Source organism: Labrus mixtus, chromosome 10, assembly GCF_963584025.1.
Source record: "Labrus mixtus chromosome 10, fLabMix1.1, whole genome shotgun sequence".
Classification (NCBI taxonomy): Eukaryota; Metazoa; Chordata; class Actinopteri; order Labriformes; family Labridae; genus Labrus; species Labrus mixtus.
In genome coordinates, this window is record NC_083621.1 from 28124666 (window position 1) to 28137566 (window position 12901).

At 43.1% G+C, this 12901-nt stretch overlaps 1 protein-coding gene across 3 annotated transcripts in view; it reads left to right on the top strand.

Moving 5' to 3' along the window:
• ebf1a (EBF transcription factor 1a) overlaps positions 1-8314 on the top strand; it is a 56803-nt gene extending 48489 nt beyond the window's left edge. The window contains exons 14-17 of one of the 3 annotated variants that reach the window (XM_061048991.1): positions 732-911; positions 3392-3589; positions 4128-4196; positions 5359-8314. In XM_061048991.1, the coding sequence (XP_060904974.1) occupies positions 732-911; positions 3392-3589; positions 4128-4195 (446 nt within the window). In that variant the 3' untranslated portion in view covers position 4196; positions 5359-8314. The other 2 variants (XM_061048992.1, XM_061048993.1) reach the window with 2 other exon arrangements.
• Positions 8315-12901: the final 4587 nt, after the last annotated feature.

Consider the following 12901-nt stretch of genomic DNA (forward strand, 5'->3'; position numbering starts at 1 on the left):
TGTGTCTCAATACTTCCAATGAGCTCGCCTCGCCTCTTCCTCTGTCCTTCATCTTCATCTGGAAACATGTTGTGGTGTGAAGAAAACAACAGATATCAGCTGTGTGCCGTAAGGGGGTAAAAGATTGCAACACATAACGGAATCAGACAGGGAATTTGTGATTCTTAAATATGGAATGAGAGGCTTAAAACAGCAGGGAAGTGCAGCCTTTTGTTGCACTAGAAAGCAGAAAATCCTGATGTTCATTTCTAGCTGTTTCTTTTCTTTCTTCAGTGTCAGCACGTTGGGTCTGAGATGTATTATTATTATAGTCCTCTTTCCATCTGCTCCTCTTTCTGTTAGCTGCCCCTGTGAAACATAAAGGAGGATAGGGTCCTGTCAGAGATACTGGCTTCATTCTTTATGAATTACAGGAGAGCTGCAGAGGCCTTTTAGTGTTAATTGCCTTATCAATAGATCTCATTTTGGAGAGGAGCCAGTGAGGTGAAAGGCCTCTTGTTTCACTGCTTATATTGCAGCTAGTTCCCTCTTGTGTCATTTTTTTCTCTGCTCTGGTCATTTCTTTTTACGTTCTTCCCTATGTTGTCTTTTCAAAGAATTTCCTTTTTCTTTTATTCTTAAACATTGTTTTGAGTGTTTGGCTTTCTAATTCCTTTTTTTTGTCCGCCTTCTGCTAACAGCCTCTAACACCTTTCTCCTCTCTTTCTGTGTCCCTGTCTGTCTGTCCGTAGGTTTCAGTAGGAGTACAAGCAGTGTGTCCCCTCATGGTTATGTCCCCAGCTCCACCCCCCAGCAGAGTAGCTACAGCTCTGTCTCCACTAGCATGAACGGCTACGCTAACTCTGGCATGGCAACCCTGGGCACCTCGCCCAACTTCCTCAATGGATCTGCAGGCAACTCGCCCTATGCTAGTGAGTAAACACACCACATCCTAGATCTGAAACTGAGAGGGAAAGACTTAATCAAGGAAACAATAAGCAAAAAACAGATTGAATCGGATCCTTTTAAAGATAAAAAAGCAATATTTCACAGGGAGTCAGAGCAGGAGGTGCAAATAAGAATTGACACGAAGAAGAAAGTGCTGCAGTTCAGCTGGCTCATCTGTTTCTTTAAGAACAGAGTCAAACACAAATCCCCACTTTATTGGCCAGGGGAGCAGATCACCTGCACCCCCTCCGCCCCAACACACACCCCACCAGCTCTGCTCACACACACACACATACACATTCACCCTCTACATTAAAGACCCTTGATTAAATCAATAAACTAATTGCTAGAGAAGCAATTCCATTTCAGCGCTTTGATTCCTGGGTGTTAACAAGTATTTTAACAGGCTCATCGGCCCCACACAGACACTTTCAATCAATGGCCCCTCGGCCTGCCTTTGTAGGTCCAATTTTCATTAATTGATTAGTTAGGCCCCTTCATAAATGGATTATGACTTTATTGCGGGGATTTGTCAGGAAGAGCCATAAAAGCTAAGTGTTGGATAATAACAACAATAAAGGCAGAAGCAGATATCAGAGGGCAGGTGAAATACGACTTCGCTTGATTGTAAAATCACTGAGGGGGAAAATGCTCTTAGTATATTAGCAGACAAAAGACTGAGCTGTGGATGGATAGGGTGATGTCAGAGGGAGACAGGATTTGGGTTGTAAAGATAACCTTCAGCTGATTTTAGCCTGTGGAGTCTCATGTCTATAACTTAGAGCAGGTGGCACATGACAGCTCTAGAAATCCAGGTTAAAGCTCTTGTATAGCCTTAATATCAGGAAGTTTTATACAACACACCAGTTTTGGAGCTGCTTTCAAATGTGCTGTTGTTAATCCAGAGTGATGATGTGGACCTTAGGCTGAGGACTTCTCATATTTACTTTAAAGCCTGGTCAGATAATCGTTGAGAAATAGAACACTTTGTTCAGATGATAAATCTGTTTAATTGGACTGAAGATGGTTTCACTATTGATACGGCATTAACCGATCGCAGCTCCATCTCAAAGAGATGACCTGTTAAGTGAACAGAAAATCAAAAATGGAGGAATCTTTCATGTAGCTTATTAGCTAGGAGTCATCATCAAATTGTATGTAATTAAAAGAAAAAGACGTGGTTTAGAGAAAGTTATGAGCTAGGAGTGAATTCAACATATCAGTCTTACAAAGAACATTAGTCTTATCTGTTAGCAACTGAGCTAACAAGCTCTCTCCTGCTTTCAAGAAACCATTCATATAATGAAAATGGAAAACGCTGCACATACAGGAAACAAAAAAAAAGCTCACCAAAGTATTTTAAATGAATAGAGCGAATATGTTCTGGCTTACTACCCTGTACAAGATACACTCACTATCATATCACAAACTAAGTCTTTGAAGCACCTACATCACCAAGCTTCTACACCCACTATATTTTGAAGATACATGAACATATTTCACCACCATGCCATTTCATGGTGTGAGTAGGCCTCGTGCTTTGCACCAATGGTTTCTGACCTGGGGTCCAGGCCACCCTTGGGGGGGATGCCAAAGATCACACACAAAGGCACAAGCACTTCCTGCTCTGAGGTTGTTAAAATTAGATTTGCACATATTAATTAAAATCATGATATCACACTTAATAAATCGTTTATACAAACATTGTTTGTCTAGAGCATGTGTGTAGGCCTTTTCTAATAAAATGTTGAGTTTATACCAAAATGGAGACATTTATCAATGAAAATATTTCAAATGTATGTTCACTTATGACAGCAATGTATCCTATCTGTCTAAGGTAAAAGGGTTTGGAACCACTGCTTTAGATGAACTGGTTATTATGCTGGACACTAAAAACACAAAGACGGAGGGATTTGTGTCACGCTGATGTTAACAGTCCATATGTACCATTTGCTCAAGCTGTTTAATGATTCATCTGTGCTTTTCTGTGATAATAGATTAACTATTAACTAAAACAAACAAATCACAGGTACTGCACCCAGAGTTAGCCGGAGTTGTTTATCAAGCCTCTGCAGGCCTCTAGCAACAGGATGAGTCATCAAAACAGAGAGATTAAAGGGGAAACAACTTTGGGCTGTTTTCAGTGCAAGTGTTCCAACTTAACACATTTTTGTCTTAGCTATGGAATATCTAATTATCAGGTGATTGCTTAACAACAACGAAAAGGTTTGCCAAATAAGTCTGAGCCAAATGATCTGAGTCCAAAACATTATCCCTCCTGCCATCATCCATTGATCAGTCCCTTTCTGCTCATCCCGTCTGCCCGTCCTCTGCCCTCGGCCCTCTCTCTAACCTCATCTCTCCCCCTTTCCATCTTCATCTTTCCTTCCGTCATTCATCCCTGACTTGCTGCCTGTGACCCCCCCTTAACCCTCCCTTCTCCTACCCGTCTCTCTTCTCTCAGTCGTCCCGTCGAGCCCCACCATGGCCTCATCCACCAGCCTGCCATCTAACTGCAGCAGCTCCTCCGGCATCTTCTCCTTCTCTCCGGCGAACATGGTGTCCGCTGCCGTCAAGCAGAAGAGCGCCTTCGCCCCCGTGGTGCGACCTCAGAACTCACCCCCTCCCACGTGCACCAGCGGTAATGTTAACGGCCTGCAAGGTAAGCTAAAAAATGTTAGCCACCGAGCATTTATTTAAGTGGTGCCCACAGACTGTATAACGAGATGGACAACATGACAGCTTGCTAACAGTGAAACCAAAACACTTGGAGTTCTCCCTGATGACTAGCTGCGTTAGTCATAAACTCCTCCTCCATGTTAACAGATGAGATGTGAGTCAAACCAGGAAATGACAGTAAATGTCAAATACATTTTTCTTAAACATGGTTTCTGTAATTGTAGTTAGTTGAATATGTCAGATTTTTTTTTATGTCAATAGTGTAATCTGTCAGTGCCCAATGGGGGGCTATTTTGGCTTCTTTCCCCTTAGACGCGTCATCCATCTTTAAATCTTTAAATACAGTAAATGGTGACTTCCAATAATTGCAGATCTGCTGTTTTTATGCATCAATCAAGTTTTTATTGTGCTCTTCTTCACCTCTTGATAACAACTTCTCACTTTTAACCCCACTTCCTCCTCTTATTTCCCTTTTCTTCACTCCCCCCCCCAAACCCTTACACTCTCCTTCCTCACTGTAGATCAGTCTTTTGTGGACTCTAGCAAGTACTCATCAGCCACCTCTCTGCAAGGCCTGGCCTTCTCCTGAAGTACGTTATCCCTCTCTTATATTGTCTCTTCCTCTGTTTCTCTCCACTCTGCACCAGCAGCTCATCCCGCCCTGCCCTGCTTCTTCTTCTTTTCTGTTTTTATTTGTCACTCTTGACTTGTCAGAGAGACAGCATGCCACGCCATATGTGTCCCATTTCCTGTTTTCACTTCCTGCTTCCTGCCCATGCTCTGGTGGGTGTCTTTGTAGAGGGGGGGTTGGTGCTGGACTAGGGGGGGATTGTTATGACACCACGGGTCATTCTGTTCTCCCACTTCCATCGAATGCAGCACGGGGTCTGGGCAGGATGTTTCATGGTGTTGAGATCCTGCGAGAGAGAGAAATGATGGATGGGAATCTTTATCAGAGCCCAAAGCTAAGCACTTCCTCACTTCCTCTGTCGGCGTTGATGAGTGCTGACCACGGTGACCCAAAGGCCACTGGCCACTGCGCACTGATCACACTGACACACACACACACACACACACACACACACACACACACACACATAGCCGGAGACACTTAGGAAATAACCAGGGAATTAGTGGATTGAAGAGAGAGGGGAATCAATAGGGAGCCAATATGTTATATGAAAAATTCCTCACTGATGGCCTCTGTGTTGGAGTGGAGTGGAAAGGGGGGGGAGGGGGAGTTTGGATTGAGAAGGTGAGGATCTGGAAGCTATAGGGGAAGGCAGGGGGATTATATAAGGAGTTAAAGCTCCCCAGAAAGACTCATTGGTTCCATTTCCATGTTCAACTGTTGAGTGTAATTTCATCACCTCTGTTGTCCCACGTCACCGCGCCCTCCCTCTCATGTTTGAATCACGCTCCACGATGCACAATGGCATTACACAATGGAGCTGCTAACAATTAACAGTGGCAGCTCTTGCATGAAAGCTATTCAGAAAGCCTGTGAAAAGTTGAATGATGCTGTCAGTGTGCGCCAAGTTTAGCGGAGCAACGCAGGAAAATGTTTTGATTTGGGCGGCCTCGGAATGAAGAGATAATGAGGCAGAGTCGTCTTTGTGCGCCAGATGCTGGAGCACATTTCTGTTATATGGCTGTTGTGATGACAGATGAAACCCAGCAATCACGACTGACCTCTCTCTCTCCCCCCCCCCCCGTCCACCATTTTCCTCCCCCTCTTTTCCCACAAAACAGCGATTCCTGGGATGATCGTTCCACCCATGTAGAGGATCTGGGATAGCTGGAGATTTGGGAATGTTGAGAGGAGGAAAAAGACACAACAAGCAGAGTCTGGCGAGTCTCTGTTATGCTCCGGAGCTGAACTGAAGGAAGTGAAGATAAGACGCAGGACTCTGTAAAACTCAGGCCTTTCCATTGGGATTTCATCTGAAGGGAGAAAGAAGGAATGACACAAACCTCTGTGATGTTATCCCCCTCTTGGTTGAATTAGTGTAGCTTCTCTGACACGGCGTTGGATGGAGTGTATAGAGACTGATAGTTTACCCACAGTGTGACACTGACCTCATGAAAGGAGCATTTATTTATCTTTATGTTAATGCCTGTAAGGTTTGAGTACTAGAGAGCCCCCCCACACCGCCTCACAACCCCTACAAATCGCACAAACAACACTCAAGTGTTGGTTTGGCCATGACGTTTACATAATCTCTGTCACAATAGAAGATGCTTTCCTTTTAGCTCGGCCTCCTCGCTGAAAACCACAAAACAACACACCGGCCAAATGGAACTAAGGTCAACAAAGAAGAACAAAAAAAAAAAGGGAAATACACAAAAGAACAAAATCAACCCTCAGTTTTGCTGCTAATTATCCCATAAATCTAAAAGTTGTGTAACAGAATCTCCCTTACATCAGCATACATGCCTCTCTTTCTTTTATATTCCTTTTTCTTGGTTTGTTAGTTTGAATTTTAATGAAACTGTGAGGACTGAGCTGTTTGCAATATGCTTTTTCTGCTTGTCATGTGAAGAAAAATGGCGATCGATTTAGCCAAAAACTTTGAAGGTGATTTTTAGAAGACTTGAAAAGCCAGAGGATGTGTGTGTCCAGCCAGCACTGTACTGAAGGAGGAGTCTAGCAAATATGGAATTAGAATAAATGCGTGATATATGTGATATATTTTTGTATATAAACAAAGTGACTTTTTTTTTTCATTTGACATTTCTTTTTCTTTTCTTTTTTCGCGATAGCTCTAGTTTGAAATGTAAACATTAAATGTCTTAAGGCAGCTTCTCAGTACAGAAGATAGATTTACTGTGTGTGTCAATATCTCATCTGCTAAACATGAGAAACATGGATTTGGATACAAAAAGGGGATTCCTGTAAAATATCCTATAAATAATGTATTTATCCCTTATATTTGTACATTGCCTCTCACCCTCGTTTAGTTGTGTCGTGTAAGTTTAATACAGTAAGTGAACATATTTCACAGTGTTTGGTTTCATTATTTACTGTCGTCTCACACTATTTAAATGTGACTTTTTTATCTCTTTTGATTTGTTTTGTATGTCGATATGTTTTGCGTTGCTATTCATGCTTTCTTTTGTTGATTTTCAAAACATGCCATTGTCTATTTTTGTATTATTTGTAAGTTAATAAAAAAAAGTTCCGTTTTTTTTTCCTTATGAAAATGTTTATTGTATGGCAAAAAGTAGCATCTTATTCAGAGTATTTGGTTGAAGTAGATTTTTTAAGAATATATACACACATTAATATATACTGTAAATCTATATCTTTTTGTTTGAACTCTTTGAGGCTTTCAGATTGAAACTGTTCTTGAGCTGATAATATGCATGGGTTCTTCTCTTGAGTGACACTTTCTTTTTTTTGTGTGTGTGCAAACCAAGAGATCTAAGAGATTGCTCTGTGTTTTTCTTTTCTTTGAGTTCCTCTTCTTCCCCTCTGTTCTTTCTTTTCCTGTGTTATTTATGCCTGCTTACAGACTGTATCTATATACTCTTTTTTTTCTGTCACTGTAATCTTTACCAGCAGTCTAGATGCCTTAACAATGCAAACCCATTCTTCATTCAATCACGTGTACAGTTTTCTACCCTGACCACAATTGTCTATTGCCACAGAGGAATTCATGGGAACTTGGGGACAAAGCACAAACCCACTCTGTTTGGTGGTGAAGCCAGACTAGAATACAAAGAGCCATAATTCAACAATCACACACACCCCGATGTACTATAATACTACAGCAATGGCACGCTTTGAAAGACGCTCAGAGGCCTGTCCCAGCTGTGCATATTGCACTTTTGTCTTTTTTTGTAGCGATTATGTAGCTTTTCTCTGATTAATGAAATAATTCAAACCGCATGTTGGTAACATTTCTCATTAACCACAGGATCACAGCAGTGTGGCAACACAGCGCTGAGTTAATTGTAGTACAAAGGGGCACACAGCGGAGATAAGCACTGTCACAGCACAATTTTAATCTCAAACATGAACTCGTATAGGTCGGACTCCGGTCTCTGACAGTCGATCCCCCTCTCTCCCCTGTATCAGCCTTCAGACAAAACGGCTTCATTACGAGCTAAACAGAACAAGAAGAAGTGAGGGAGCATGAAAGTGAGCTCCTCGGCCCCTCAGCCATTTCTGTAGTCTTTTCTTTGTGTCTGCCGTGTGTCTTCAAGCTGTTGCTGGACAGAGAATAGGGCTTTTCTCTTTTGCTTTTCTTTCCTAGAGACTGGTTTTGTAAAGTGGCTAGAAGGGAGCGTTTTAACAGAGGCGCCTGCTGACGGACGAGTGTTTTTCAGGCACTTATGTGCCCGCACTGGTCAGGCTAGTGCGGGGGGGGGGCCACACCATATCTGTTTCAAATGAACTACAGAGGTCTGTTGTCATACAATGGCTTCTTTGTAAGCGAAGTTCCATCCTGATTATGAATATTGGTAATGGGTGACAAAGTTTTGTATTTAGGTAACAAACAAAAAAAAGATGCAAACCAAATAGCTGGTGTCTATTTTTTCCTCTGTTTTGTCTTAGACTGCAAATACACTGAACAGCTCTATGATATAAGGGAAGAAAAAAAAATCCTACTGTATAGATTGTTATTGTTTTTGATGAAAATTGAGCTGTAAGATAACTTTTGGACTCTCACAATGTTGAATTAAAGTTACCTCTTGTCTGTGACATTGTCAGTTGTCATTTTGTCATTTTCAATGCAGCTTTCGATCTGAATTGCAAAACACACATTTCGGTTCTTTCAGCTCATAAAATTCAAGAAAAAATGTTTCTGTCTTTTTAGTTATTTATATTTTCATGGTTTTAAACATTAGGCTCTACATTTTTGTCAGGCTAAGAAAAGGAGAGAAGACTAATTCCACAGGTCAGAAACAGGCCTGCGTCCCCTCCCCCCCTCTAGGCTCCTCTCTAATGAATCTAATTCATTAATGCATTACTGATGGCATGGTGAACATGGTTAGCCTGACAAGTTTCCTCCTAAACATATTAGTTAATGATGATTCCAAGGTTATTAATTGTGAACGCACCAGCCCACCATAATTGAGTCATCATTTGCATACCCGGTCATCAGCAGAAAATTAATTTATTTTTTATTTTGTGCATATCTAATTTAGGAGGCTGCGATTGGATTAGCTCATGAAAACAGCGGATCCCAGGATTCTGCTGACCTCACAGTGTTCCAGGGTCTCCGCGGTAACTGGAGGCTTCCGTAGCGCTTGGGGGGGGGGGGGTTGGGGGGAGTGGGACGACCTGGAAGTACTGATGAAATAAGGACTCGTAAACAGAGTGTGTGCTGGTGTGTGTGTTTGCCTCCTTAATTGCCCATAGGTTCATAACTGCTCAGGGGTTTTTTTTCCTCCCATACATCTAATAAGAGAGTTGATAGTTTGCTGACAAACAGTAAAGTGGGTTGTGTAGTGAGCACGATTGAGCAGTAAGAGGTGGGATATTGAATTATGGAGGTTACACACTCCATGAGTCCTGGAGCCTAATGTTTTTGATTAGCCAGCCGAGTAACACAACCATGCAGCTCAAGGGATTCGACTTCCCCTCAAATCCGGCCTGTGTCGCAACACACATACATATACAATCATAAATCCTAAATACACACAGACAAAAGGTGAACCCATTTTGCTCTTTATTTCCAGCATGCTTTTCAGGGCCTGGATAGACTGGTCAGTGTGGGAGGAGGACAATAGGAGTGGGAGGCGGAGGGCAGTGTGGAGCCAGCAGACCTCAGGAGACCTAACATTAAAGACGCTATTCCTGGAGAACCTCGAGCTCTTCTGCGTACAGACGGCAAAAGGCTCCTCCACACATCAAGAGAGATGCTGTTCAGGAGCTTCTCTGCCACTAGTCTCCTAATGAAATATATTAATGCACATATTCCTCAACATCTCTCGCTCTCCTCCCTGCACGGACACATGAAGGGAGGAAGGAGTGCATGGAGAGAGAGAGAGGGAGAGAGAGGCATATTTGAAAGAAAAGCAGGAGTCCCCATGGGGATCCCGGATAAAGAAAGGAGAGGAAAGAAATGGTAAGGAGAGAGGATGGGATGGGAGTTGGGGGGGGGGGGGGTATTCAGAATGGAGGCAGACATAGACAAGGAGAGGAGGGATGAATATTAATTATACTCTATGTTAGAAAAAACCAACAATGGACAATATACAGAGATGAAGAGGCCTTCCCTGCAATGTGTGTGTGTGTGTCTACAGGTCCATGCATGCTTTCCCTTTCTGCATCTGTACGTGCAAAAACACTCCCACCAGTGAGTAGTGCAAGGCAAAGCCAGAACGAGTGTGCACTCACTTTCAGGTTTGCGATATGGCTCATATGAAGGTGTGTGGTCGTTTCCCACAGTAATTATCCTGGCTGACTGTGGGTGTCTGTCTATGATCTGTGTGCTACCTGTCAGAGGGAGCCTGGCAGAGCCTATGCTTTATACTCCCTGTAATTGCTGCTGCTAATTTACTGTGCGTTGGCCTAATGAGTAGGGAGGTGAGGGGCTGGGGTATGTAATGGATGTTAGAGAGATAGCGATAGAGAGATGGATTTCACCACTGCCGGCAGAGAGAGAGAGAGAGAGAGAGGGAGAAGGGGAGGAGGCCGGCGAACTGTGTGTGTTAAGCGAGCATGTAGAACACTTATCTTTATTGTTCTACTGAAATGAAAAAAAAAAAAAAAGATAAGCTATTTGCCCCCCCCCCTCCCCTGCTTTCCCCCTCCTCTCTCTCTCTCTTCCTCCCCTCAGTCTGACAGTACAGTGGCTACTGCAGGGAGCACATTAGACAAGCTTTTTGTTATGTTGATTAATGATAAAAGCAAATCCATAAATAATATAGATTATTTATTCCATTTATTCACATGCTAATTAGTGCTGCGAGCAGATACCTCAGAGAGATGGCCTTTTTTTTTTTTTTTTTTTAACCCCCTCATCTGTTCCAGTGCAGCCAGATAGACCGACCCAAACTCCAACGGACACACACACACAGTCACATATTAATGTCATTCACACTTTGGAGCACCGATGGCGTCTTATGATGGGGACACGTCCACCCTTCATTTCTCTCTAATGAGGTCACGATAGAGGCCAGTGGTTTCGGCGCACACACACACACACACACACACACACACACACACACACACACACACACACAAACCGTGTGTTTTTGGTCCTGACGAGCGGCGGATTGACAGGGTCGCCTTTGATTGATGCATCGCGGTTCCTCCACATGTTCTACAGCTCAGTCATTTAATTATGTTTCCTAAGCATCATTAAGTACCATTATATCCCATCATATTCTAATGAGAGAGGTGGCCGGTCGCAGGACGAGCTAATTGGTGATTAATGTTGTGTATCAGTGAGAGAACAATGCAAGATTGGCCGTTTAATGACACAACACTGTATTTAAGTGCTGAATATGTAAAAGACAAACAGAAGGGGGAGTTGGGGGGGGGGGGGGGGATTAGAGAAGCTGTGATTGAGACATTCTCACTGGTCTTATCGCACACTACGCCTCCCTCTGCCCTCTCGGCCTCACACACACAAACACACACTTTTCTGCTTTATTCAGAATTGTTCACCTCTTAGTCACATTACACACACTTACTCAGATAATTCTGGAAAAGCGTCTCCGCAGGCGTAATTCACCTGCTCCTCCAGATTATCCACTAACTCAGTATCGACGCACTGATTCCCAGGTATGTACACACACACACACACACATCACACAGAGACACAAACATCCTCATCTGATATTGACATGCCGCGCGGCTGTAGGTGTTTCCATTTAAGGTCAGTCGATTGCCTTAAGTATGTGATGGTAGGAGGGGGGTCCGTAAACATGTCAAATTAGCAGTAATGAATGACCAGGCGCAGGCAGGGGGGGAACTGTCAGGGTGCACGCCCAGGACAATGCATTACCCTGAGTTATCCTAGTCTGCCCTCCTTCTAACAGAGACACACACACAAATAATCACAAACTGGTAGGACCCACTCGAGGGTCACACACACTCTGCTGCTGATGTGTCCAAGACATGAAAAACACTTAAAGTAGACACACTGTTAGATTTCAGAAAGTTCAGAGGACACAGAATTAAAGGTTGACAGAACCAACCAGGAGGATAGAAAAAAAAATGACAGGAGAAAAAAAAAAAGTATGAAAATAGATAGAGAGATAGAGAGCCGGCTGAGCCAGAGGGAGAGAAAACAAACGGTTGGTATTTATTTTTTCTTCTTGGTGTTGAAACAGGAAAAAGGACCTCTGGTTTAATAAACCATGAATCCTTTCACAGAGGGGTTTGTATGTTATTCTTCAGGAGAAACAGATACGAGTGGAGAAGAGGGAAGACAGGGGGGAAGGAGAAGCGGTGTGAGGGGGGGGTGCTCTAAAAACCATATGAATTTTGAGTTCTCCATATACACACACACACACACACACACACACACACACACACACACATACACACACACACACACACACACACACACATACACACACACACACATACACACACACACACACACACACACACACACACACACACACACACACACACACACACACACACACACACACACACACACACATACACAGCCCTGAGCCCACTTCCAGGCTGTATGTTAGTTTTGGGTTGGAAGTGTGTGGGATGAAGAGGAGGAAGGGGGGAGGGGGGGGACACATCCTCCTCAGAGCCAGAAAGCTGAAATGAGAAGTAAAAGTTATACTTCCCATCTGTAAATGATTAAATCCCTCTCTTCTTCCACTCCTGCATTTGACAGTTTTAGTGAAAATAACTCTCTAAGATATTCGCAGCACGACACAAATCTTGGGCTCGCCACAACAATGCTCGAACATCAGAGCAGAAAAAAAACTGTCCTCTTGGATCCTTACGCTTGTTTTGATGTATACACCCCCACTGTAGATGTAGGGTGATACATAAACATGTACACAAACATGAACCTACTGTCTCTGTATGTTTTCTCCCCCTCCTCCCTCCTTCCTGTAACAAAGGTTACATTGATCATGTTTCTAAAAAGAGAGCCTGTATTTCCACACAGCCTCGGCCTCTGATATGTTTTCTTTGGCAGGTCAGACTTCTACTTTTGTCATTCACTCAGCATATTTTAACAAATTAAGAAACATTAGACACCGGGATGGCGGCGGTGTTTTGGTTTTGCTTTCGAAACTCTTACAGTCCCCACAATTATATTTCAAAACACGGGGCGGATTGTTTGACAGGCGAGCAGAATAA